General features: G+C 62.7%; 1 protein-coding gene across 1 annotated transcript; it reads left to right on the top strand.

Annotated features, from left to right (window-relative positions):
• Nucleotides 1-5,639: 5,639 nt before the first annotated feature.
• IPO9 (importin 9) lies at nt 5,640-26,451 on the top strand. Its single transcript, XM_054713136.1, has 24 exons — nt 5,640-5,833; nt 11,106-11,167; nt 11,379-11,465; nt 12,075-12,276; nt 13,402-13,490; nt 14,081-14,167; nt 14,499-14,618; nt 14,721-14,821; nt 14,948-15,006; nt 15,390-15,541; nt 16,285-16,383; nt 17,004-17,110; nt 17,354-17,493; nt 18,871-19,030; nt 20,529-20,755; nt 21,722-21,870; nt 22,237-22,365; nt 22,906-23,181; nt 23,350-23,516; nt 23,819-23,952; nt 24,497-24,619; nt 24,864-24,974; nt 25,069-25,145; nt 25,597-26,451. Exons 1-24 carry the CDS (start codon nt 5,674-5,676, stop codon nt 25,705-25,707), a joined length of 3,129 nt encoding a protein of 1,042 aa, XP_054569111.1. The 5' UTR covers nt 5,640-5,673; the 3' UTR covers nt 25,708-26,451.

The raw sequence follows: 26,451 nt of genomic DNA, 5'->3' as shown, positions 1-26,451 counted from the left end.
GAGCCCCGGAGCCCGCCGGGAAGCCGCCTTGGGTGCCACGCACCGCGCCGTGTGTGCGGGCAGGAGGCCCGGGGATCCGCTACCACGGGCCTGACGGGCCCGGAGTCTCGCTTCTCTCTCGCGGGCGGGGAGCTCACTTCCTGTGGGCCCACGTGCAGGCCGGCTGTCCGGTGAGGCCCACAGGGCCAGGGAACTGAGGAGCCGGGCCCACGCGCTCGCTCTTCACCCTCCTACACACACGACCGCAGTCTCGGAATCCGTAGTCCCACGGGCCCGGGTCACGCTGCCCACCCCCCTCCTCCTCCGTCCCCCCCACAGCCAAGGGGTCGGTGCCCCCGAATCTTCACGTCGGAATATCTTCATCTCGGTCCAAGCGGAGCCCCGTGGACGCTCCTGCTGCCCCTGCCCAGGTGCTCCGAGGGGTGCCGGGGTCCCCCGTGCAGAGGCCGTCGCTGCCAAGCCCGTGAGCTGCAAAGACACCCCGGGAACCGCCCCCCCCAACCCGCTCGGCTGTGGCGTGCAGCTCTGCGGCGGGACGAGGCTGCTGGGCCGGGGACGGTGCTGACGTCGCTGCCTTAAGGCCCCTGCTGCGTGGCCCCGGGAGGCCCCGTAAGATCTCATCGTCGGGAAGGCAGGGAAGACCAGACCGGTCTCCTGGGGACCGAGGCCGCCTCTGAACCCCGACCCCGCTCCAGCCCCGAGGCCGGGAGGCGCCACCTCCGTCGGGGGGCGGGCGGAGCCCCTCACTCTATCTCCTGGTGCTGCCCAGCCAGTGCCTTCCGCCGGGGGTGTCGCTGGCGCCCGGGGAGACGGACGGGGAGAGAGAACCCTTCCCCTGTTCCAGCTGCCTCAGAGCCGGCCCCCAGAGGGACCCCGGGCTCCCTGGTAACCGTGGGGGCCACCGTGCGGCTCATCCTCCGGATCCTCGGCCGGGGGTGCCCGAGGCCTCTCGTGTCCCGACTTTTCGTCTCCGTTCCTGGGGTGCCCCCCGGCCCCCGCGCTCCGCTGGCCGCCGCCTCTGGCCCAGGTCTCCACCGCGCCCTCCGGAGAGTCTGTTTCCTCCGGACGTGTTTACAGTCCTGCGCCCGGGCTCCTCGCCGCCGGGGGGCCGGCCGTCTCCCCGAGGACACGCCGTGGCCACGCGGCCACCACCGCGGACGGACGTGCAGCCTCCGCCTGGTGCTATGACCCCCAGGACGCTCACCCCGGGGTCCCCGGAGCAGAACACCCGAGCGCCCCTCGCTGCCCACGCCCCTGCTTCTCGGTGGAGACGGCTGGGACCCCTCCAAAAACAAACACGGGGTCCCTCCGCGAAGTTCTCTCTCTCTCTCTCACACACACACACACACCCTCCAGGCCTTCAGGAATATCAGCCCCCACTCCCCCACCCCGAGACTGGCATCTGTGCGCTCCCCTCCTCCAGCACCCCGGCTCCCGTCCTCACCAAAGCTGGCTCGCAGACCACATGGCTCCATCCCCCCCGACGGCCATGGTGGGGGCCCCCTCCGCACAGCCCCTCCCGGGCCAAGACGACCAACGTGTTCTGTTCGGTGTATCTGTTTCTCGAACCCGCCTGATGGGCACTAACAATAAAACACTCGGTGATCGGAGGCCAACATGGGACCCGATGTCTGTGTGTGTGCATGTGTGTGTGTGTGCATGCGTGTACGTGTGTGTGCATGCGTGTACGTGCGTGTGCACGTGCGTGTGCGTGTGTGTGTGTCACAAGAGCCGTTTCCTGTCTCCTGAGGCCTCGTGGAGTGTGTCAGCTCGTCTGTGCTCTGGCAGCTCCAAGGTGCTCGTCGCTGTCTCTGAACCTCGTGCCACTGCCTTTTTCTTCCTTTTTTTAAAAAAATATATTTTTTATTGATTTCAGAGAGGGAGAGAGGGAGAGAGAGAGAAACATCCGTGATGAGAGAGAATCACGGATCGGCTGCCTCCTGCACGCCCCACACTGGGGATCGAGCCCGCAACCCTGGCCTGTGCCCCGACCGGGAATCGCACCGTGACCTCCTGGTTCCTAGGTCGATGCTCAACCCCAGAGCCACGCCGGCCGGGCTGAATCAACTCTATATCTTCACGAGTCCTCAGTCAACCGTGGTCCGCCCCACGCCGGTGAGGGCCCGTGTGTGCGTGTCCGCTCCGCCTGGCCCTGGCAAAGAGGAGCGTGAACGGGGAACGGCGGGGTCTCCACGTGAGGGCACCCACCGGAATGCCGAGGCCGCAGGGAGCCGGGTGCCGTGGGAAATGAACCCTGTGGGACGGGTCCTCCCAGTGCCGGGGGCCGGCTGTTTTTCTCCGTGGTCGTGCCTGGAGAAGGTTTTACGATGCGAGTGCTCACAGCAGTGAGTGGACTTGATTTTTTTTTTTTTTCCCCTTAATCCTCACCCAAGGATATTTTCCCATTGATTTTTTTAGAGAGAGTGGAAGGGAGGGGGAGAGACAGAGAGAGAGAGAAACGTCGATATGAGAGAGACACATCGATGGGTTGCCTCCCGCGCGCACACATCCTGACTGGGGCTGGCGGATTGAGTCTGCGACCGAGGTACGTGCCCTGGACCGGAGTCGAACCCAGGACCCTTCAATCCGCAGGCCGATGCTCGATCCACGGAGCCAAACCGGCCGGGGCAACAATTCTCATTTCTTAGAGACGTGGTTCTCCATGTGCATTTCCGGACCAGCAGCCTCTGTCCGAGGCAGAGGCGGTTAGGGGTGATCAGGCTGACGGGGGCGGGGGGGGGGGGGGGCGGCGGGAGCAGTTGGGGGCGATCAGGCCAGCAGGAGGGGCAGTTGTGGGTGAGCAGGCCGGCGGCGGGGGAGGGCCGTTGGGGGCAATCTGTCTGGCAGGAGCAAGCAGTTAGGGGTGATCAGGCCAGAAGGGGGGGTGGGCAGTTGGGGTTGATCAGGCTGGCAGGCGGAGTGGTTAGGGGCGATCAGGCAGGCAGGCAGATGAGCGGTTAGGAGCCAGCGGTCCAACATCCCCCGAGGGGTCCCAGATTGGAGAGGGTGCAGGCCGGGGGCTGAGGGACCCCCCCCCCCCAATGCACGAATTTCGTGCACCGGGTCACTAGTCCTTTATAAAAAGGGACGGTGGTATCGGTCCAAACTTCGCAGAGTCTAGCTGGTCGGGTCCTGGGGGAGATGAGCTCTGTATGCCTGGTTCTGTGTGGATGTGTGCCGACTGACTTTCCCTGTGAGTGAGCTTCGTGGGTGGAGGACAAAGGCGCGTACTACGACTCAGCCTCTGAGTTCCGGAACCCAGCCTTTCGGCGGGCGGGGGGACCGGAACCCGAGGACCGTGGGGCTGAAGCCATTGCGCCGACATCACCCCTCGGTTCCCCGAAGGCAGACGACGGCAGGCCCTCTGGGGTCACCTCCTGTGGACCTTCCGCTTCTCTGCCATTTCTCTGAGACGGAGGTGTCTGGGGATGAGGCAGGAGCCCCCCTGTCCCCCCCCCCAGTCTTGGCTGCTGCTGTGTAGTAGCCTCCACTTCCTAATGGCTTTTTTTTTTTTTAACAATCTTTTAAAAAAATGCATTCCAGCCCCAGCGAGGTCCCCCCGCCCCCCCAACTCCCCTGTTTTAGGCCTCACTATTCACGCAATGGAGTCTGTTTCTCAAATGCATGGTGATCCTCAGGGGGAACTCCTTTTTATTTATTTTTTTTTGTTTTGTTTTAATTTATTGGGCAGAGAATACCCCCAACCAGGCTGTGTGTGTGTCTGTGCGCTTATGGTTTGTTTGTTTTTTCTCCTTGGACCCTCCTCTTTCGCTCTGCCCCCTTTTATATCGAATGCAGAGAAGGCGAGGCGGAGTCCGGAAAGCCGAGCGATGTATATAGTGCGGGAACAATCCTGTCGGGAGCTGGGCTGCCCCCCAGTCATTCGTTCTATGTAACAAATTGGTTGGAAATTAAACCCACGCCCAGGGCCCCCCCCCCGCTGAAGAGGTCCCCCCATCTGGGCCCTCTGCCCTCCCCCGGCCGGGGGGCACGACTCCGTCCAGCAAGACTCCCCTGTTCCGATGCCATTTGCATTTCAATAAAGTTATCGCCTGAATTGTCCGCTCTCCAGCCCCCTCTCTGTCTGGTTTCTGTCTCCGTTCATCTGGTAGCCCGGGCCTTGGTCTGGAGGGCGAGACTGATGGTGGCCATTTGCCTTTTTTTTTTTTTTTTAACCATCTTTTAAAAAATGAATTCCAACCCCAGCTAGACCCCCGCACCTCCTTCTGTTTTATTTTGTATATATTTTTATTGATTTCAGAGGGGAAGGGAGAGGGAGAGAGAGAGAGAGACACATCAGTGATAAGAGAATCATGGATCGGCTGCCTCCTGCACGCCCCACACTGGGGATGGAGCCTGCAACCCAGGCCTGTGCCCTTGACCGGGAATCGAACCCTGACCTCCTGGTTCCTAGGTCGACGCTCAACCACTGAGCCACGCCGGCCGGACAAGAGCATCTTTATCCTTTGAGTCACTGGTGAGACCAGCCCTGGTCCATCCACAGAAAATGACTCCTGTCCCCCCTCCCCCCCTTAAATGTCCAGCCTTAATTTCTCAGGGGGGCGTAGGGGGAAGTAGGTTATCCCAGTGAGTCCACAGAGCCAAACATCAGCAGTACAACGACTGAAATTTCTTTTGAGAGCCAAGTTTTTCAAACTTAAGCTATATAGGTAGGTACATTGTGATTAACTTAATTAGGGGACTCCTAAGCTGGCCTTTGCTAAACACTCAAGGGGCCAAAGAGCCGCATGTGGCTCGCGAGCCGCCGTTTGCCGACCACTGGCCCATTTTCAGCTCATAGGATTCCTTCTCAGTCGTCACATAAGGACTTATCTGGAGGAAATACCCCCCCATGTGGGGGCTCTCTCCTGGAGGCCACTCCCCACAGTCCAGGTGGGAGTCCGGGTGGGCGTGCAGGTGGGCATCCGGGTGGGCGTGCAGGTGGGCGTGCAGGTGGGCATCCGGGTGGGCGTGCAGGTGGGCGTGCAGGTGGGCATGCGGGTGGGCGTGCAGGTGGGAGTCCAGGTGGGTGTGCAGGTGGGAGTCCAGGTGGGCGTGCAGGTGGGCATCCGGGTGGGTGTGCAGGTGGGCATCCGGGTGGGCGTGCAGGTGGGCATCCGGGTGGGTGTGCAGGTGGGAGGGCAGGTGGGTGTGCAGGTGGGCATTAGCAATGTCCATCGCTAGCTACACTTTCCCCCATCTTTCAGGTCATTTGTGGGTACCGTCCCAATAGAACTTTTCTTGTTTTGAGGCAGACCATGCAGAGACCCAATTTTTCACTTTGAAGGGGGCTGCTCAGAAAGTGCGTGTGCCGTCGATCGGAACACGGGGTCGTCTGAAGGAGCGATACAACAAAACAGCACACATGTCACATCGCATGTATATCAACATACGTGTGACTCCCATCTATTGAGAAAAACCCGCATTATTCACCCGCACACCTAGTGCTCTGCTTTGGGGCTCCGTTTCTCAGAATCCCCACTCCGGCGGAGGGAGGTGCAGTTCTCGTCCCCGCCGCAGGAGGCGCTGTCTGCGGAGGCCGACGCGCACTCCCGGCGCCCGGCGCCCCCGCCGCCTCTGGTGCGCAGGCGCGGCCTCGCGGGATTGGCCGCGCGCGGGCGCCGTCCTGCGGGGCGGGCCCGGCCTCGGGGCTGGCGGGCTGAGCGCAGCAAGATGGCGGCGGCGGCGGCGGGCGCGGCCTCGGGGCTCCCGGGGCCGGTGGCCCAGGGCCTGAAGGAGGCGCTGGTGGACACGCTCACCGGGATCCTGTCCCCGGTGCAGGAGGTGCGCGCGGCCGCCGAGGAGCAGATCAAGGTGCTGGAGGTGACGGAGGGTGAGTGAGCGGCGGGCGCCGGGGCGGCGGCGGGGACGCGGGACACGCCGGGGCCTGAGGCGGGGGGCGGGGGGTGGGGGGCGGCGCCGCGGGGGCCAGGGCCGGGCCCCCGGGATCGAGGTCAGGCCCGGAGGCCGAAGCCGGGCCGTGCTCGGTGGGTCCGGGCGCCAGGACCGAGCGGCCGGGCCGGCGGCGCCGTGCATCGCGGAGGCCGCGGGCCAGGGCGGCCCTGGGTCCCGGCCCGCGAGTCGGTGAGAGCCCCGCGCGCCCCCGCCCGCCCTTTGTCTGCGCGCTTTGTCCCGCGGGCGCCTGGACGGTGGGGCGGCGGCTGCGGGCGGGGCGGGCCTTCCTCCGGGCCCTGCAGGCACCGACGTGCGCCTGGCCCGCCGGGGCGCCCCCCGCGAGGGCCCCCTCCGCACCCCGCACCCCGCACCCCGCACCCATAGGGACCCTCCAGCGCCGCCCCCGCTCCCAGCGCCGTGCGTCCCTCCCGTCCCCTCCCTTCCCTCCCGTCCCTCCCGTCCCTCCCGTCCCTGACTTGGGGTGTCTCTGGGGGAGCGTGGGAGCGCGCCCGGCCGGGGGCTCCGTGGCTGAGCATCGATCCCCGTACCAGGAGGTCAGGGTTCGATTCCCGGTCAGTCGGGGCACCGGCGGGGGTTGTGGCTCCATCCCCAGTCGGGGGCGTGCAGGAGGCGGCCGACCCCAGATGCTCTCATCATGGATGTGTCTCTCTGTTCCCTCCTCTCTGAAGTCAATAAGAATCTTTAAAACGAAAGAAAAAAAAAAAAGCAAGACTCGTCTCCCCTGAATGGGACCTGCACCCTCCCGCACCCCGACAGAGCTGTGGGGGCGACTTTCGCTCCATTGAGACGCGGGGATGATTTGGGGGGTCCAGCAGCTTCAGGGACGCCAGGCCCCGCGAGAGGAGCAGCCGGGTGTCCCCCATCCGAGTCCCTGCCCCCCCTGGGGTGCGCGGGAGGACAAGCGACCGGCCGAGGAGCCTCCTGGCGGCCAGGCATCGCGGGGGACGGAGCTGAGGGCCTCCCCCGAGGGTGCCCGGTGGTCCCGTCCCGACCCGTCCCGCTGCCCCCGAGGCAGGGCCCTGGTCCGACTCGGCCGGGTCAGCCCTAGGGTTGCAGCCCCTCGCCTTCCTCCTCCTCGGGGGCCTGGGCGTGAAGAATTACAGCGACGTGCGGAGCTCTGCGTGGGATGGAGGAGTGGGCGGGAGTGGACCGGAGCGCACGCGGGCCCGCAGGTGGCGGGGGCGTGGCAGGTGCAGGCCTGGCCCCAGGGCGGGCAGGGAGGCTGAGCCCCTGTCATGCCTCTAGCTCAGAGGTCCTCAGACTTTTTAAACCGGGGGCCAGTTCCCTGTCCCTCAGACCGTGGGAGGGCCGGACTATAGTTTAAAAAAAAACGATGAACCAATTCCTATGCACACTGCACATATCTCATTTTGAAGTAAAAAAAAAAAAACAAAAAAACGGCAAAAACACCCGCATGTGGCCCGCGGGCCGTGGTTTGAGGACGCCTGCTCTAGCTGAATGCTGCTTTGGGCCCTTTGGAGGCTGGGTGTGTGTTTATTATTATTATTATTATTTTAAATATATTTTATTGATGTTTTACAGAGAGGAAGGGAGAGGGATAGAGAGTCAGAAACATCGATGAGAGAGAAACATCGATCAGCTGCCTCCTGCACAACCCCCACCAGGGATGTGCCCGCAACCAAGGTCCATGCCCTTGACCGGAATCGAACCCGGGACCCTTCAGTCCGCAGGCCGATGCTCTGTCCACTGAGCCACACCGGTTTCGGGGTGGGTGGGTGTTTAAATCGCCCGCTTCCCTAGTTTATGGGGGAACTACGGAAACGCACCCCGTGGTTGCCTGGTTTCCGATGGAGGATGGCGATGCAGTCCCCGCTTCTCTCCTGGCCTCGGGTGCAGAGTACCTCCCTCCCGTCTTACCTTCTGTCCTCTCACAGTCAGTAGTTCCCTCCCCACCTTCAGGTGAGGTCCCAGGCACTGAGGCCCAGCTCTGCGGGTCCGGCCCGGCAGGCCGGCGAATGAGCGAGTCCTTCTCACGCGTGTGGCGTTGCCTCCCTTTTCAGTTTTATTCTCGTCGTAGAAAACGCCTTGCCTTCTGGTCCCAGGACACTGCCGGGTTTGCGGGAACGGTGCTCTACCCCAACGGAGCTAAACTAGAAGGCAGGTGATCTGTTGGCGCGTTTTCTAATCCGTCTTGTTTGCTAGGCAGGCGAGACCGAGCATTTTATAAGCAATAGCTCGGACTGGAGAGGCCGTGAGCGGCCGTGGCTCTGGGCTCCGATGGCGTCCGTGCTGGTGCTCGGCCGCCGGCTCCTCTCGGTGGGACTTACACGCTCTTCGTGTGTCTGTGTTTATGCTTCACTGTTTTACGTCTTAGAATAAAGCTTTTTCCTTCCTCTGCTTCTTTTTCCTCCTTTTCCTCTCAGTAGCATCATCCAGGCGGTGGAGTGCATTTCATTCACGAGCTTTAATTCTCTAGGCCGGCGTAGCACAGACTTTTGCTAGAACTAGATTTAGACTCTTGGTCGTTTTTCCGTTGTTTCTTTTTCTCTGTCGGAATGAAGGTGTCTCCCCATCGTTGGGTCTTGACTAGTCTGTTCTGCCTTCTCCCGGCAGATCGTCACAGAAACACGTTTTTCTTCCTTCCACCACCGGCACTTGAGCTGGGCGGGGCGTTGCCTCGCCTCCCTTCCTGGCTTTCAGATGCTGCCCGAGTCTGTGACATCCCCCAGAGGCCTCGGGGTGCCCCTCCGGCTGGAGCCGCCTCCTCGTTCTCACGGGCGCTTTTCTGGCTCTCTTGCAGTTTAGCATAAACTGTCACCTGCGAAAGCAGCCCCTCGAGGACCCAGACGCACCCCTGGGCATGGGCGCTCCCGGGCATGGCGCTCCCGGGCACTGCGCCGAGCGGAAGGCGGCCACGCTCGGAACAAGGCCAGTGGTGGAGTTTTCTTTCCCTTTCAGCTGTGGTTTTGTGTTTCCCGGCCCCCGTGAGAAAAGGGGCTTCTCCAGAGCTGTGCTCAGCACCCCTCCTCCCGCAGGGCCGGCTCACAGCCCCCTGTGCCCCCCAGTAGCTTCCCTGCCGGCCGGCCGGATCCGCTCGCACGCGCCTCATGCTTCACCCTCCTGCTCTCCTCGGCTCATCCTTCTAAACCAGCCTTAGGTAGATGATGCTTCTGCCTGGGGGGCGAAAGGGGAGAAAGGGGAGCAAGGATGAGGGGAGAAGGGACAAAAGACGGAAAGACGGGAGGCGTTAGTAAGTAAAGGCTTCCCTGGCAAGGCCGTTGGGAGCCATTTTGGATTGGATTACAGATACAGTCAAGAACCTCGCCTCGGCCCTGCCCGTGTGGCTCGTTGGTTGAGCGTCGTCCCGTGCACCAAGTCTGCTGGTTCGGTTCCCAGTCAGGGCACACGCCTGGGTTGTGGGCTCGATCCCCAGGAGGGAGCATGCAGGAAGCAGTTAACCAGTGGTTCTCTCTCATCATGGATGTTCCTGTCTTTCTCTCTCCCTTCCTCTCTGAAATCAATAAAACTTTTCTTTTAAGTGGGAGGACCTGGCCACCCAGAGAGCCGGCCTCTAATGAACATACCCTGGCGCTGGCGCAGGAACAGGCACGGGTCCTGAGGGAACTAGTGGCACAGCTGGGGGCCTCCCCGACCACAGGTCGAGACAGGCTTCAAGGCGGGGGCACCTGCGTGGCCATTTGGAGTTGGGTCAGGATCTTACACCACACACGGATGGAAGTCTAAATACTTACACGGAAACCACACACGTTCTACATGAAAACATGGCGACTTCTTCTCTAACCTTGGCCTAAGGAGAGGCTCTCTGACTACCGCTCAGAGTCCCGCATCCGCTGGGGGGCTGCAGCTGGAGATAGCCTTCCGCGAGTGACAGTGCACGCACATGCGCTGCGGTTGTTTCTAAAAGCCAAGTGCAGGGCGCTCACTGCCCAGCAGGCGAGCGGTTCAGCAGTGGCGTGCGGTGGTGTGTTGTGCAGCTGTGACAGTGAGGGCTCTCGGTGAGCTGGGTGAGGGTGAGCTCCTGGGTACAGTGTAACTGGAGAGAAGCCGAGTGCGGAAGAGTATCTACTGCTCTTCATGTAAACAGGAGGGATGCGCCCGATCCGCTCCTTCGTGCAAAAGAAGCGCAGGCGAGACCGACGGACCGCACGCACGCACGCATGCTGGGCCACTTCCGGGAGCCGTGGGGAGGGCGGGGCAGGTCAGTGCGGATGAGGGAGTCAGACGCTTCCTGCCTTCTTACTCTATTGATAGTGTCTTTCGATGCACAAATACTTTAAATTGTATGGAGTCCGGTATGTCTTTTTCTTTCGTTCTCTGTGTTTTGTGTCACATCAGGAAATCATTGCCTACCCAGTGTCGTGAGTTCCTCTTCTGTGTTTGCTTCTGGGTCTCACATCCAGGCTTCTGGCCCGTTGGGTTCTGGTTTTAAGTGAGGGTCTCACTTCATCCTTCGGCCCGTGGGTCCCCGTGTCCCAGCATCATTGGTTGAAAAGACTGTCCTTTCCCCGTCCAGTAGAAGTCACGTGACCGCAGACGCGCGCTCTGTTCCCCTCCACTGGTCTGTGTCTGTGCCAGAGCCTCCCTGTCTTGGTCACTAGGCTTGTGTGCGTTCTGAAACATTAAGGGTGAGGGTTCCCGTTTTGGTCTTTCGGCTTTTCGTGCTTCCCTTGAGATTCCAGGTGAATCTTAGGGTGGATGTTTCTATTTCTGCAAACAAACAAACAAACAAACGTTGCTGGGATTTTTATGGGGGTTGCATTTAAGGATCTAAGTTTTATTTTGGGAGTAAAAGTTGTTTAGCCTCCCAAATGCATATTGAGATTTCTGCCTTCATTGCTCATCGAAAACTGTTAACTTACAGCAGTTGTGTTTGTAGGACTGAACCTTTGAAAGCCAGATTTTCTTAGACTTAAATCGTCTCTTATCTGGGGGTGCGGATCTAGCAGCTCCTGAGATCTCACCTTCTCCTTGGGGTCAGATCGTACCGGTGTCAGTTAGGTACGCATTCGCCGTTGGTTTAGGAGGAAGGTGTCGCCGCCTTGGGGGGAGGGGCGGGAAGGCGCCGTGTGGTGATGGAGAAGGTGACCTGGTGCCGGAGCTCTCCCTGCGGGCCTTCCGGAGCCTTCCTTGCTGGCACCCGGCTTCCAGCTCAGTAATGGCTGTGGCTCTCCTGCTTCTCTTGGACTCACAATAGTTCTCTCTTCCAGAGTTCGGTGTCCACCTGGCCGAGCTGACCGTGGACCCCCAGGGGGCCCTCGCAATTCGTCAGGTACGTCCGGCCGGATTGGCCCAGTTCGTAAGTAACTCCCTGTCCTTGGACGTGAAACTTTGTTCTGGGAAAGAGAAAGAGTGAAGTCACTTTGTAAGTAACCTGGGGTTTGCACCAGGTTTAGCTGCATCGGGTGGACCGGGCGGGTGTGTGGTGTGTTGACACGTGAAAATGCCTTTTCTTGCTGTGGACACGCGTGTTCCCTTCGCAGCTGGCCTCGGTCATTCTGAAGCAATATGTGGAGACGCACTGGTGTGCCCACTCGGAGAAGTTCAGGCCCCCAGAAACTACGGAAAGGGTGAGGGCAGCCACTGACCAGTCTGCCTGGACGCGGAGGGTCGGAGGGCTGGGCCGAGGAGGCGGGCGGGCGGGCGGCTGGTGCTGTGGACACTCCGGGTGAGGGGTTAGACGTGCTCGGTGGCAGGCCGATGGCGGCACGTCCCAGTCCGCAGTGTTTTTCTTCTCAGCTCCAACTTCCGAAGAGTTGTGTGAGGATTGAATGAAGTGACGTTTCTGTTTGGGACAGAGCTGTGCAGCCATCCTGGGCCCCGAGAAATTCTGAGGCGCGGGCTGTCCCCAGGGCTCTGCAGCTGCGAGCCGTCTGTGTCTGCTCAGACGGTGGCTGCTGCTGTGCTGGGTGCCGAGCGCTGTGTGGCCCTGCAGCTGGGGGCAGGGTTTCCTCTGACTCCGTCGTAATGACGTGGGTGTCCGTGGCCACATGGAGCCGGTGCTGCTGTGGTGGCTGCCCGGGCGGCGGCCCGCGGGGGAGTCTGAATTGTTTGGCAGGTCTGCACGTCGAGGGAATACTGATTGTTAGTTCTCGCATGCAGAGTCGGCTAACCCGTCAGCTGGGTGGGACTCGCTGAGCACCACAGCTGGTCTGAGCGCAGGCGGCTTCCTCCCGCAGGCAAAGATCTTCATCCGGGAGCTGCTGCCCAGCGGGCTGAGGGAGTCCATCAGCAAGGTGCGCTCCAGCGTGGCCTACGCAGTGTCGGCCATCGCCCACTGGGACTGGCCCGAAGCCTGGCCCCAGCTCTTCAACCTGCTCATGGAGATGCTGGTGAGCGGAGACTTGAACGCCGTCCACGGGGCCATGCGCGTGCTGACAGGTGAGAGCCTCCGGCGCGGACCCTGCTCCCACCGCCGTCGTCTTTACTAGAAGCCTGTGTGAGGGGGGGGGGCTCCGAGCAGCAGGGCTTGGCCTGTGTGACTCCGCTGTGCCGCGGCTCCTCCCAGTTCCTCCTCTCCTGCCCGTCCTCCCGCCCGTCTGCTCTCTGCAGGGAACTCGGTTGGTGTGGTGTCTGCTGCTCAGACCGCACGCCCAAGGCCAGGCTGCAGCTGCTGGCTAAGCACTTGATTTCAGATCGTGTTCTGGCTTTCCCTCGGGTCAGGGTTCCTTGTGTGTAAAAGTAAGATGTAGCATCTGCCTCAGTGGTCTCCTGAGTCGTTTAAATTAAATGGGCTCATCTCCGTAAAGCCTTCATCCCAGCACTCGTCAGTGCTAGCCGTTATGGTTGTCGTCACCTTTATTAGACGGAGTTTTTGTCGTGGTTCCACCAGGACAAAGTTAGGAACGGTCGAGCAGAATGAAAATGCTTGCACTCGTCCAGGGAGATTTGGTGCGTCTCTTCTGAGCTCGATCGGTGCTGTGAGCCCGGTCCACCGTGCTCTCTGCCTCGTGGCGGTTTGGGAGTTAAAGGAAAAGGCACGGCCCGCATCCCCTCACCTTCAGGTCTCCTTCCGCGAGTCGGTTGCGTTGGGCACATGGTCTGTCCCGTGAGCGGCAGGCTCGCGTCCAGCCAGTAGATGCCGTTCACTGGGAGGGGGGAGAGTGGGGGTGGAGCCTCGTGAGCTCATGTGCATCAGAACAGCTCGCCAGGCGCGTGCGGGAACCGGAACCCGAGGGGAAACGCCTCGATGTGCACCTGAACGTTGACGCGTGGCCACGGACGAGTTCACACGGGTTTCCCGACGGCGGCCTCACACGCTTCACCCCCTTCTGTCACGGACTTCCTTCAGGGCCCAGGAAGGTTTTCTTCCTCAATCTCGTGTCCTCTCCTTTATCTCTGAACTGTTCCTTTCCTACCACGTAGTAGCTCCTCCCTCCCCGGGACAGGCCCGCAGGCCGTGTCTGCACCTGTTGCCGCCTGCTGGGGAGCTGCCACCGGAAGCAGTTTGAAGTTTTCCCGCTCACTGTCTTTACCGAGCGGGTTGTACTCCTTTTCTCTTTGTAGAATTCACGCGGGAAGTCACAGACACGCAGATGCCCCTCGTGGCCCCCGTCATCCTCCCGGAGATGTACAAGATCTTCACCATGGCCGAGGTACGCGGTCTCCGCCCGGCCGGCAGCCTCCCTCCCAGCGGGAGCCCTGTGTTTGCTGCCCATCCCCAGCGCAAAGATAGGGTGGCCGTCCTTTGTCACCCTCCTGCACCCTGTGGCCCGCAGTCCGGGCTGACCACTCCCTCCCGCCTCGCTCCCCGCTGGGCAGTGAGAGCAGCCTGTCACCGCGGTGCTCACACGATGCGGTGCTCACAGGGTGTCATGTCCCCCCGTCGACGTGCTGACGAGCACGAACAGCTCTTCACAGTCACAGCAGCCTGGCGGGGTGCTGCACCGCCTCCTGCTCTCTGTCCCCAAGGGCCTGCACCCCGAGCGGCACACATCCACATGCCGGGGGTGCAGGCAGTGCCGGGCCTGGTTTCCCATCAGATCGCCCACGAGGGCTGTGAGCGTGGAAGGCTCATCCGCTGAGTCCCAGCTGTCTGCTGCCTTTTGTTCACCGAAGGGCAGAATCTGTCCCGGGCAGGAGTGGGCGACATCCCGTCTCGGAGCCCCGTCACGTCGGGACCGAGGGCTCAGCTTCTGTCACAGGCGCACGGGCACCGTCTCACGCCGTCTGTGCCTCTTCCCAGGTGTATGGCATCCGGACCCGTTCCCGAGCTGTGGAGATCTTCACCACTTGTGCCCATATGATCTGTAACATGGAGGAGCTGGAGAAGGTAGGGAACCTGGGCTCACGGTACAGTGCTCATTGCGGGCAGCCGTGCTCGCAGACGCACATGCCGGGGAGTGGGGACACGGGACGTGGGGTGGTTTTCGGGCGCAGGTGGCTCAGGGTCCTGTGGGAGCCTTACTTCTTCCAGCACCTCGTCCTGCTCCTGTTCACACGAGAGCCCGGACTCTGGTGGGTCACGGCCTCGTGTGGAAGCTCACCGGGAACGCCGGCCCTGGGTTCAGAGGGAGCTCGGAAGGGGGGCCTCGCCGAGGGCTGGTGGAGGGGGCCTGGCCCCGGTGGGCCGCGTCGGTGCTGACTCGGCTCTCTGGCCTCAGGGTGCAGCCAGAGTGCTCATCTTCCCTGTGGTGCAGCAGTTCACCGAGGCCTTCGTGCAGGCCCTGCAGATCCCCGACGGGCCCACCTCCGACAGCGGGTTTAAGATGGAAGTCCTCAAGGTGAGCGTTGGCCGGTGACCGGTGAGGTCCGCGGCGTGAGGGCGTCCGCGGCGTGAGGGCGTCCGCTCCCTGACATCCTGCCGTGGTCCTCCCCCGGCACAGGCCGTGACCGCCCTGGTGAAGAACTTCCCCAAGCACATGGTGTCCTCCATGCAGCAGATCCTGCCCATCGTCTGGAACACCCTGACCGAGAGCGCGGCCTTATATCCTTCCGGCTGGCCGCGGGGGCGGGCTCGCCACGTCCCTGCTCCCGTGTTAGCGGTGTCTCCCCCGTGTCCGCCCTCCCTGTAGCGTGTGGAGCAGTTGACTTCCTTTACTCCCCGTCATACTTACGTGAGGACAGAGGTCAACTACACGGAGGAGGTGCAGGACCCCGTGGACTCGGACGGTGCGTGGTGCGGCTGCGCCGAGGGGCCTGGGCCAGAGCAGCCGCAGGGAAAGCGGCCGGGGGCTCGCTCTCAGCACGGTCCCGTCAGGTTTCCCTTCGCCGTGCGGCTGTGGGACCGGGCGCGTGCCGGCGTCCCCCGTCACGGGGCCTGGCCTTGGCCCCGCCGCCCCGGCATTCTGTCTGTCGGAGCCGCCGGGGGTCGGGGGGGACGCTTCCTCTGCTGTCGTCGTGTTAGTGTCTCAGGTCAGACACGTGCTGGGGAACGGTGCTGTCCCGCATTCCCTGGGAGCAGAGTTCTCAGTGTCAGGTCGTGTCGTCTGTTCCCAGCGTACGTCCTGTCACTCACGCTCCTGTCGCTCACGTTGTCTCTGCACTTCCTGCAGGCGAAGTCCTGGGCTTTGAAAACCTCGTCTTCAGCATTTTCGAGTTTGTTCACGCGCTGCTGGAGAACAGCAAGTTCAAAAGCACCGTCAGGAAAGCCCTGCCGGAGCTGATCTACTACATCCTGCTGTACATGCAGATCACCGAGGAGCAGGTGAGCGCCCGGAGCCAGGACACCCGGCGCCAGGGTGTTTCTAACAATAGACACGGGGAGGGTAACTTCCTGCGACGTGCTGGGGAAGCTGCGGCATCGTGGACGGGCCATGGGCACCCGGCCTGCAGGACCCCGACCCAGGCCCTCGCCTGGGATGACCTCCTTCTCTGTAAATAGAGACGAGGTCACCGCTTAAGAAAGAAAGAGCGCGTAAGACACAGGAGAATGACTCGTGTCAGCCACCAGCATGGACCTCACCTTCACGCTAAACCCCATCCGGTCTGGTCTCTTCAGAAGGGGGATCTGAAAGAGGAGCAGTGGCCCTGCCCGTGTGCTCGGTGGGGGCACCGTCCTACGCACGCAAGGCCACGCGCTCCGTTCCCGTCGGGCACGGATCTAGGTTGCGGGTTTGGACCTGGTTGGGCATGTAGGAGAGGCAGCCCATTGATGCTTCTTTCCCGGTCAGTGTTCCTCCCCCTCTACAGTCAGTGAACACGCTCAGGTGAGGGTTTTTAAAAAGTAACAGCTGATGGACAAGCAGAGCTGGTGGCCGGCCCCTCGAGGGCATTGCCTTCGCTGCTGACCTCGGGGGATTTGCTTCTCACACCAAAGAGAAACGCCTCGAGCTGGGCTTCTGTCCCAGAGAACAGAGGGCTGAGTCCTCCGCGCGCGAGCGTGAGCGCGGTGAGGAGGGCGCGCGGCCGGCTGGCAGCCTCCAACAGCTTCCCTGCGGGTCCTTTCAGATCAAAGTGTGGACGGCCAACCCCCAGCAGTTCGTGGAGGACGAGGATGACGACACGTTCTCCTACACGGTCAGGATCGCCGCGCAGGACCTGCTGCTGGTAATACCGGGCTGCCCGAGGCGGCCGACCGCTCCGCGGCCCTCGGCTCCTCTGAGACCAGCAAGCAGTGGGGGGGCGGCTCTATCCCAGGCGTCCCCCAGGGGGAACGAGGGGATCTCAGATGAAGTTGGAGGGTCAGGAATTCCAAGGTCATTGCTGCTGGGTCAGAGAGGACATCCCGTCCCCTCCATGCAGCGGGCTCTGCAGAGGGTCAGAGGCCGTGCACGTGAGGCTAGACAGGGACGGCCCAGGCACCTGCCCCTCTTCTCTCCAGCTCTGACGAGGGCTCGGGGGTCTCTAGGCCCAAGACCTGCAAAGCTGCCACGGGCCACCTGCTGCGGGCGGGGCGGGGGGGGGTGGTCCCCATTGAGGGTGCGTTCTGCTCATTCTTTGGTTTCCTGGGAAAGGTCACACCAGTTCCCTTAGCAGATGAGCCTTTCCCAGTGCGGGCCCTGCAGCCACAGAGACAGATGCCGCTCTGCCCCCGACCTGCACCAGGAGGGTGTGTCCGGGACACCTCGGGCTCGGCCTGTGTGAGGACGGACGTTCCGGCGCAGTCACATGTGCGGCAACAGTGGTTTGCTTTGCACAGACACACGAGCCGTCTCCTGTCTCCACAGGCTGTGGCCACTGACTTCCAGGGCGAGAGCGCGGCCGCCCTGGCTGCCGCGGCCACTCGGCACTTACAGGAAGCTGAGCAGGCCAGGAACAGCGGCGCCGAGCACTGGTGAGCGGGCCTCGGGGCCTTCGGCTGCCTGTGACCACCTGGTTTTAGGGCAGGTCCCCCGACATCTGCTCAGATGCTGTTCCTCCGCCCCTTTCTCAAAGCCTCGGGGAGAACTCGACTGTTTAATCGGGAAGCCGGCCGAGTGTCTGTCTCCGCTCCAGGTGGAGAGGGAGGGTCGGGCTGCAGCGCCTTTCCCAGCGGAACGCCCGGCACGGCCGGTCACCAGCGGTGCTGTCCCCGCAGGTGGAAGATCCACGAGGCCTGCATGCTGGCGCTGGGCTCGGTGAAGTCCGTCCTCACCGACAGCGTCAAGAACGGCCGGGCCCACTTCGACATGCACGGGTTCCTCACCAGCGTGGTCCTGGCCGACCTCAACCTCGCAGGTAGGGCTCCGCGGCCGGCCGGCGGCCTTGAGACCCGCGTCTCGTCCTTGTTCCCGGAGGTGGGTGAGCCAGGGGCACGTGTCCTCGGGGGAAAGTTCTTCCCACCTGGAGCATGAGCTCCCTGAGCTGAACAGCGCCCTCTGGCACATCGGCCGCTTTCCCACGTGCCCCAGCCCTGCCGCCTGCCGGGGCTCACTCGCCGTGTCTCTGGCTCCTTGGCCTCTGCCCGCGTGTAGGCTCTCCTTGCCCCACAGACCCACACACACTGCCGACGCTCCTCCTGCGCGGACGTCACGGACGCCGGGCGTGCAGGCTGCAGCCCCGGTCCGTCACTCACCTCTCCTCAATGGACGCCCCGGGGAGCGCCCCCCGAGGCCGGTGCTCTGGCTGGAGGGGCAGTGTCGGGCCTCGCCCTCACTCCGGGCTCTGGGTCAGAGCTGAGGTGGCTGAGCCTCCAGGGCGCGGCCTGTAGGGAGGTCCCTTTCCCTCTGACTGCGCTGTGGCTGGGGAACGGGCTGCGTCCTCGCCCTGACGTGAGGTCTGAGGAGCAGGCGCGTCTGGTGCAGCTTCTGCCCGTGGTGCCTCCTGGGCGAGGCGTGTGATCCGTGTCCGGGGAAAGCGTGGGACTGCTCGAACCCTCCAGCATGTTTTTGTAGCATTCGCCCTCCAAACAGTCTTAAAATCCATGGGGATTTGAGAGTATTTAGTGTCAGGACTGGGAAAGGTGTAATATGTCACGTTTATTATCCGGTCTGTAGCTAAGAGCTTTTCTATACCAGCCTTTTTTAATTATCAATGATCCCAAAGAGGTTTTCCTTGGAATTTTTGTGTCAATTTTAACACGTTAGCAGCGAAAACTGAGAAAGTAAAGTGTAAGAAATGTAAGCATCTGCCCCGTTAGCTGTCAGAGCCACGGTGTCGCACACACGCAGCCTTCGGGAAACTGCGCTGCGTGCTTGGAAAGTGGGAGCAGACCGGGCACCTGGGCTGAGTGCGTGGGGAGACCGTGGGCCGTGCGGAGTCACTGGTCTCGAGGCCTCGAACTCTGTGCTGACCGAGGTGCCCGTTCCTCGGCAGACTGGCATTTGTGGGCATGCTTTAAGCACAAGAACGTCAGCTGAGGTTGTGGTGTCCAGCAGTGGCCCGAGGGCAGGACAGCCTGGCAGTGCGGGGTGGGGGGCGAGGAGAGCGGGGCGTCGGTGGTCTTTAATCTGAAGTGTTGGGGTCTGCTTTGCAAACGGTGAAAGGTGGTGTTTACTCCCACCCGAGTTGTCTCTAGTACGTGGTACCCCGTGAGTGACAAGCCGGGGAAGGGGGGAGGGGGAGGGGGTAACAGATGGTGCTGTGCAGCCCCTAATTGCTCTCTCTCCCTCCCAGTGTCTCCCTTCCTCCTGGGTCGGGCACTCTGGGCCGCCAGTCGGTTCACTGTTGCTATGTCCCCTGAATTGATCCAGCAGTTCCTGCAGGCAACAGTTAGTGGTCTCCACGAGACGCAGCCCCCGTCCGTGCGGATTTCTGCGGTGAGAGCCATCTGGGGGTGAGTACGCCGCCTTAGGGTGACACTGTTTTAAGAGAAAGTTACTCAGAGCTGAGTCCAAACAGCATTGCCAGTGGGTTTTGTTGCTGGAGGTTCCTCGTGAAGCTGTTGTGGGACCGGATGGGGAAGGCGTCCCAGGAACGTGTCCTGCTCCCTTGCCCCTGGTTCCCTGTGACCCCCTGGCCGGGACCTGTCAGCTGGGCCCCTTCTCTGCAAACACCAAGCCGCCCCGGAGGCTCGGGGAGCCTCGCCGCCGAGGGCTGCACGAGTGACGAGCAGGAGGAGAGCCGGGCCGTGCTGGGGTCGCTGCCTCCAAGTGCGGGTGGTGTGGCCTCACTACAGCTCAGGCCAGGACCCCTGGTCGTTCCCTTACCCTCCTGCCCGGCCCAGAGGGACCGTTGTGGTTGGGGGATTCTCTAAAGTCCAACTTGAATCTCACTGGAATCCTGCGATCTCCCCGAAGTCCTACGACCGCCTGCCTTGCACCTGCCTGCCGTCCTCCTGTTGAGAGGGCGGCGCTGTGCATTGTGACGCGCGTCAGGAAGCGTGGCGGGCGCTGGCGTCAGCAAGGGGGCTCCTCCGACGTCTCGCTCAGGCCCTCCGTCCGCGGACAGAAGTGCCCTGTGGGACCTGGGAGACCCGGAGAGCACGGTGAAACCCCAGGCCACGTGGCAAACCAGCTCTGAAGAAGTGGTCAGAGCAGCTGGCCGTGGGCACCGGGCTCTGACCAAAGGCGAGGCTCTGACGGCTGGGGAGCAAAGCCACGACCCGCTGGTCCTGGTCGACCTGGGAGCAGCAGCTGGCGCATAACGCGGTCATAGACACAGAGTGTGTGTGTGTGTGCGCGCGCGCGCGTGTGCGTGTGCGTGTGTGTGTGTGTGTGCACGTGTGTGCGCGTGCCTGAACTCTTTTACCCAGCACAGGGATTTTTATGTTCATCCATGATGTCACATGCACTATAGTTCATTCCTTTCTCTTCTTTAAAGTATATTTTTTAAATGATTTCAGAGAAGAAGGAAGAGAGAGAGAGAGAGAGAGAGAAACATCAAAGATGAGAGAGAACCACTGATCGGCTGCCTCCTGCACAACCTCTCACTGGGGATTGAGCCTGAAACTTGGGCTTGTGTCCTTCACCAGAATCGAACCCGGGATCCTTCAGTCTGCAGGCTGACACTCTCTCCATTGAGCCAAACCAGCCAGGGCAAGACACAGTTTTTTAAACATTCTCTTTAACCGTAGTATCGCAGCTTTTTAAATTGATTTGAGAGAGAGAGAGAGACATGAATCAGTTGCCTCCCGCATGTGCCCCGACCCGGGGTGAACACGCATCTCTTGGTGTACAGGATGTGAGCCGCCCCAGCCTGGGCCAGCGCATCCGCTGAGCCTCTGGAGGCCTTGTTTCTGTTGTCGGCTCTTTAGCACGCCGACAGCGAGCACCGATGGGGACGCCGCGAGGGGCCTGCCCTGGGAGGAAGTGACGCCCGCTGTGTCTCCCCAGTTACTGTGACCAGCTGAAAGCCTCGGAGAGCACGCACGTCCTGCAGCCCTTCCTGCCCAGCGTGCTGGACGGCCTCGTCCACCTGGCCGCGCAGTTCAGCTCCGAGGTCCTCAACCTGGTGATGGAGACGCTGTGCATCGTGTGCACAGTGGACCCCGAGTTCACAGCCAGCGTGGAGAGCAAGATCTGCCCCTTCACCATCGCCATCTTCCTCAAGTACAGCAACGGTATGCCGCCAGGGAGGGGCCCACGGGACGGGGCAGGCCTGTCCCTGGGGGTGCTCTTTCGTACCCTAAGCAAGCACTGGCTGTCCGTGAGCAGAGCCGAGCCTGGCTGGGCCAGCAGAGCTGGGAAGGAGGGCTGCTGCTCTCGGGGGGAGAGGAGCCAGCTGATGGGCTCTGGGAAGAGGCCTGCACTGCCCCAGAAAGGAGATCTGAGGACAGGTGGACAGGTGTTCCTCTCGTTTCTGTAGCAGCAACAACGTGGGCGTGTAAAGGGTTAGCTGATGCCATAACATGGGAAACTACAGCCGTGAAAACGCAACTTCAGGAGAATGCTTAGCGTGCTGAGCTAACGTTAACGTGACAATAAGTAATAGATAGTGTTTCCAGGTGCACAGACTACAGGCCCCAGTGCTGGTTTTGTGTTAGGAAAGCACGTATGTAAACATACGTACGTAGACGTCAGCGTGTTGGGGCGGTGGCGTTACGGGGTTTCTTTCCTTTAGCACTTTTTAGCGTGTTCTGCGCTACTTCTCTGTGGTGTGTATTGTCTGTACTTTATTATCAGAAAAAACACCGAGGATGTTTGTTTGTAAAGGGGGCTCCGGTGTTGAGGCTCGGGGTGCTCGGGGATGATTGCACGTCGTGGGTGATGGCGTTTCACTTGGGGGCGTGGCCTGGCGAGGTGTCCGCACTGCACCCTGGTCGGGCTCCACAGGGTAAGGCGGTCAGGACTGGCCCGGGAAGAGCCGGTCTGGTTGTAGGCCAAGCCGTGGCCTTGGGAGATCGTGTGCCTGTGGAGGTGGCATCTCTCCTGTTGTTTCAGGTGGTTCATTGGTCCGCTGGGTCCCGGGTGTGTGGCGTGTCATCCACGCAGACGTTGCTCGCTAGGTTAGGGCCACGCACCCGGCGTCTCTAGCCAGCGGCATGTGCAGACCGGCGGGCGGGTCCGTGTTGCCTTGTCCACCTCAGATCCCGTCGTCGCCTTGCTGGCTCAGGACATCTTCAAGGAGCTGTCCCAGATCGAGGCCTGCCAGGGCCCCATGCAGATGCGGCTGATCCCCACGCTGGTCAGCATCATGCAGGCGCCAGCAGACAAGCTCCCCGCGGGGCTGTGCGCGGTGAGTGGGCGGAGCCACGCGGTCAGGCGTGGGTGGGAGGTGTGAGCAGGTGGGGTGTGGGTGGGTGTGAGCAGGTGTGAGCTCACCGCCTGCACACCGGCCAGCTGGCAGGACGCCAGTGAACGTTGAGGTTCAGGGTGACTTTGCCGGCTGCTCTGCCCTCGGGGACGGGGTTCTGAGGCGTCAGGAAAACGGCTGTTCCAGAGGAGCCTTGTTCACACACTGAGCTCGCTACCCGCTGTCCGTCCACGGCCGCCAAGTGACGCGCCCCCGCGAGGAGGCTGGGCGCACGCGCCGCCGTCTCGGGTCCTTTCTTTCTCGGGGCTGCTGCGCTCCCGCCGAGGTCTGACCTCCCTCCTCCTCCAGACAGCCATCGACATCCTGACCACCGTGGTGCGCAGCACGAAGCCGCCGCTCTCCCAGCTGCTCATCTGCCAGGCGTTCCCCGCGGTGGCGCAGTGCACCCTGCACACGGACGACAACGCCACCATGCAGGTACCGCGTGCTGTCGGAGGCTGAGGCCTGACCGGTCACGCTCCGGCGTGTGTGTCCACGTGTGTTTACCCAGAGGACCGGGCCAGTCAGACCGCCCACGCCTGTTGTCTGTGCTCTGGGGCTGCAGTCGTACAGATGTGGGCGCCCTGTGTCTGGGGGTCACCACTGTGGAGGCGTCACAGACACAGACCTGGGCCGTGAGGAAGGCTTTTCTGGATGTTTCTTCTCTGAGAAGTCAAGGAGATGGGCTCTGGGGAGTCTCAGGTGCCTGTCGCCCGTGACCTGGCCTTAGACGTGTGTCCCAGCACCAGGGTGGCCCTTATGGCTGAACTCGGTTTGCTTGGCCACTGTCCCTTGAGGGCGGAGTGGGCGAGGCGGGGACTGTGGTGTCTGTGTCTGAGGGAGCGGCTGACTCCGGTGGCCGAGCCCCCAGGAGACGAGGTCCCGCTCAGAGTGTGAGCCTGGAGAGCCGCCCCGTCTGTGCAGACCCAGGCCGTCGGGGTCCCCTCGCTGACCTCGCGGCCCTGCCCGTGTCCCCAGAACGGCGGCGAGTGCCTGCGGGCCTACGTGTCGGTGGCGCTGGAGCAGGTGGCGCAGTGGCGTGACGAGCAGGGCCACGGCGGGCTGTGGTACGTGATGCAGGTGGTGAGCCAGCTGCTGGACCCCCGCACCTCTGAGTTCACCGCCGCCTTCGTGGGCCGCCTGGTCTCCACCCTCATCAGCAAGGCCGGGCGGGAGCTGGGCGAGAACCTGGACCAGATCCTGCGCGCCATCCTCAGCAAGATGCAGCAGGCGGAGACGCTGAGCGTCATGCAGGTGAGGGCGGGCCGCCTCGGGGTGGGGTGCAGTCCGCACACTGCTCCCCGGTCACTGAGCTCCGCCGGCCTGAGAGCATGAAGCGCGGGCGTGTGGGCCCGGAGACGCTGACGCCGACCGGGAGGCTCCGTGTCCTGGTGTCCTGACGGCGGCCTCCCTCTGCCCCAGTCCCTGATCATGGTGTTCGCCCACCTGGTGCACACCCAGCTGGAGCCGCTCCTGGAGTTCCTGTGCAGCCTGCCCGGGCCCACCGGCAAGCCCGCCCTGGAGTTCGTGATGGCCGAGTGGACGAGCCGGCAGCACCTGTTCTACGGCCAGTACGAGGGCAAAGTCAGGTGGGCCTCTCCTGGCGCTGCTCCGTCCTGGCTTGTCCCGGAACTTCCCAGGTGGTCGGCCGCCATGTTTGACCTCAGTGGGCTGGGACCCTCCTCTGCCGTCGCCCTCACCGCCGGAGGCTGTTCTCCGCTGAGCCTGCCCCTGCCCTGGCTCTGCCCGGCACGTCGCCCAGCGCACCTCCCAGCGGCCCTGGGGCTCACCCACCCGACCTCTGCTTCCACGTCAGAGTCTCGGACGTAATGCCCGTCTCCGTGGGTGGCCTCTGGGTGGGTGGTGAGGGCTGTCCCGCGTGTGCCCTCAGCTCCGTGGCCCTGTGCAAGCTGCTCCAGCACGGCATCAACACGGATGACAAGCGGCTGCAGGACATCCGCGTGAAGGGCGAGGAGATCTACGGCGTGGACGAGGGCGTCCGCACCCGCGCCAAGACGGCCAAGAGTGGGTGACGCGGGAGACGGGAGGCGGGGGCGCCCCGATCTCGGTGTGGAACCGGCACTGGGGGTGACGGGCTGATAAGGAGCAGGGGATCAGCACAGTGGTCTCCCTCCGCTGAGGTCGGGGGCGCCTTCTCGGCACCAGCGGCCCTGCTTCCAGCTCCGTCGGCTCCGGGGCCACGTCCAGTCCTGATTATCGGCCGCCTTTGGCCTGTGACCCCGTGACCTGTAGGCAGTGAGTGCCCTGACCTGTAGGTTCAGTCTCCAGCTGCAGGTCGTGGGGACTGCGTGCTCGGCTCCAGGCCCCTACCGGGTGCCCGAGCTTTATTACTGGCCGAAACCTGCCTCCTTGAATCCCTGAACTCGGGCCTCTCCTAACTGACCTGTGCTGGCCCCAGGCAGATGAGGTGGTGAAGCGAGTGGCTGTTGATGGGAGCGCCTGGGTGTGGTCTGGAGGCGGGAGCTGGCGGGCGGACTGCCGAGCATCCCTGCAGCACAGGGCGTGGCCGGGGAGCCGAGTCTGACTCGACGCCTTTTCTTTCCCGCAGACCCCGAGCGCTGGACCAACATTCCTCTGCTGGTCAAGATCCTGAAGCTGATCATCAACGAGCTGTCCAACGTCATGGAGGCCAATGCCGCCCGCCAGACCGCCCCCGCCGAGTGGGGCCAAGGTGCTCGCCCGCCTCCCGGGAGGGACCCCGCCCCCGCCCGCCTCGGGGCTGTCCCAGAGCCTCCCAGCCTCAGTCGTCACCCCCCGCCCCCGCTTGAAGGACACCCCTCTTCCTTCGAGCTTCCCGGGGATCTGGGTCCCGGCGTGCCCGTGGGGGCTGCAGGCCGCATCAGAGCCCGGCCCATTTCTCCTGCCCGAGGAGGGGGGGAACGTGTGTGGCTGCAGCGGCTTTTTCTCTCCACCAGACGACTCCAATGACATGTGGGAGGACGAGGACGAGGACCAGGAGGACGAGGAGGAGGGGGGGGGCTTAGCGGGCCAGCTCCTGTCTGACATCCTCGCCACGAGTAAATACGGTGAGCGCCCCGCCCACCCCCCCCCCCACCCCCGCGGTGCTTGCGGGCCTGGGCGCCTGCCTGACACCCCCACCCCCACCCCCGTGTGTGACAGAGGAGGACTACTACGAGGACGACGAGGAGGACGACCCCGACGCCTTGAAGGACCCCCTCTACCAGGTGGACCTGCAGGTGAGCGCCGGGGCCGAGCGCCTGTCTGCTGGGGGCGGGGGCGGGGGCGGGGCTTCGCTTCGTGTTTGTACCACAATGTGGTTACGCTCCTTTTTTTAAATAATTTTTTGTTTTTAATACATCTTTATTGATTTAAGAGAGAGGGAGAAACATCAATGATGAGAGAGAATCATGGATCAGCTGCCTTCTGCACGCCCCCTACTGGGGATCAAGCCCACAACCCAGGAAAATGCCCTGACTGGGACTCGAACCACGACCTCCTGGTTCGTAGGTCGATGCTCAGCCCCTGAGCCACGCCGGCCGGGCTGGTTCCACTTCCGAGGCTGCGGTGAAGGTTCTGGGGGGAGAGCGTTTCCCTGTGGACTTCAGCCCCCGGTTGGACCTAACCCAGGTCCAAGGATGTGGGAGGCCACGCCTGGGTGCTACCAGCGCCGCCCGCTCCTCCCTGCAGGCGTACCTCACGGACTTCCTGTGCCAGTTCGCGCAGCAGCCCTGCTACGTGATGTTCTCGGGCCACCTCAACGACAGCGAGAGGCGGGTGCTGCAGGCCATCGGCATCTAGGTCCGCCCCCTGCTCCGCGTGTCGCCCGGCGTGTCGCCCTGCGGCCTGGCGCTGCGCTCTCCTCTCCGCCTCGAGCTGCCACCTGGCCACGGGAGGCCGAGCTCTCGTGCGTCACTCGGCGATGTGGACCAGGACACGTCCCGCCGTCCCGGGAGACCGTCTGCCACCTTCTCCCCACCTGCTCCTTCCCGCCCGCCGGTTCCCAGAGTCCTCTGCTGCCCGTCCGGAACCTGCCTGCCGGGAGGACGTGCTCACGGCGGCTGCCCCTCGGAGCCCGGGAGCCGGCCGTCCGCGCTCTGCAACAGTGTTCACGCTCCGGCCCCGACGGGAACCGGAGAGCAGCTTCTGCCTCAGGACGCCTGGGTCTCGGCGGGGACGAGGGACCGCGCTGCCCGGCCCGGGCTCCCTCCCAGGGCAACACTACGGCCCGCCAGGACGCCCCCTGCCTCCGTGCATGACGGGCCTCCCCAGCCGTCCCGTGTACACGCACACACGTGCACTCCTGTGCACATACATGCACACCGGAAGCCAGGCAGATGGCAGTCTGTTTCTCCTTTTTTTTTTTTTTTTTTTTTCTAGAAATAGGAGAAACGGATTTTTTTAGAGCCCACCTCTCCCGACTATTTAATGCTCCTCCACGCGGTCCCGGGCTGCCTCCCTCAGGAACCGCGACCGGCGAGCGGCAGCCCTCAGATGGCAGCGTGTATTTTTCTAGAAGTAAAGGAATCTTCACAGATGAACGTG

Source organism: Eptesicus fuscus, chromosome 24 (genome assembly GCF_027574615.1).
Source record: "Eptesicus fuscus isolate TK198812 chromosome 24, DD_ASM_mEF_20220401, whole genome shotgun sequence".
In the NCBI taxonomy this organism is placed as follows: Eukaryota; Metazoa; Chordata; class Mammalia; order Chiroptera; family Vespertilionidae; genus Eptesicus; species Eptesicus fuscus.
This window is presented reverse-complemented; position numbering and strand designations above follow the sequence as displayed.

Coding starts and splice junctions, on each gene's coding strand:
- IPO9 (XM_054713136.1), top strand. CDS start 5,674: ATGGCGGCGGCGGCGGCGGGCGCGGCCTCGGGGCTCCCGGGGCCGGTG. Junction 22,366..22,905: donor ACGACAACGCCACCATGCAG/GTACCGCGTGCT, acceptor CCGTGTCCCCAG/AACGGCGGCGAGTGCCTGCG. Junction 24,975..25,068: donor CCTCGCCACGAGTAAATACG/GTGAGCGCCCCG, acceptor CGTGTGTGACAG/AGGAGGACTACTACGAGGAC.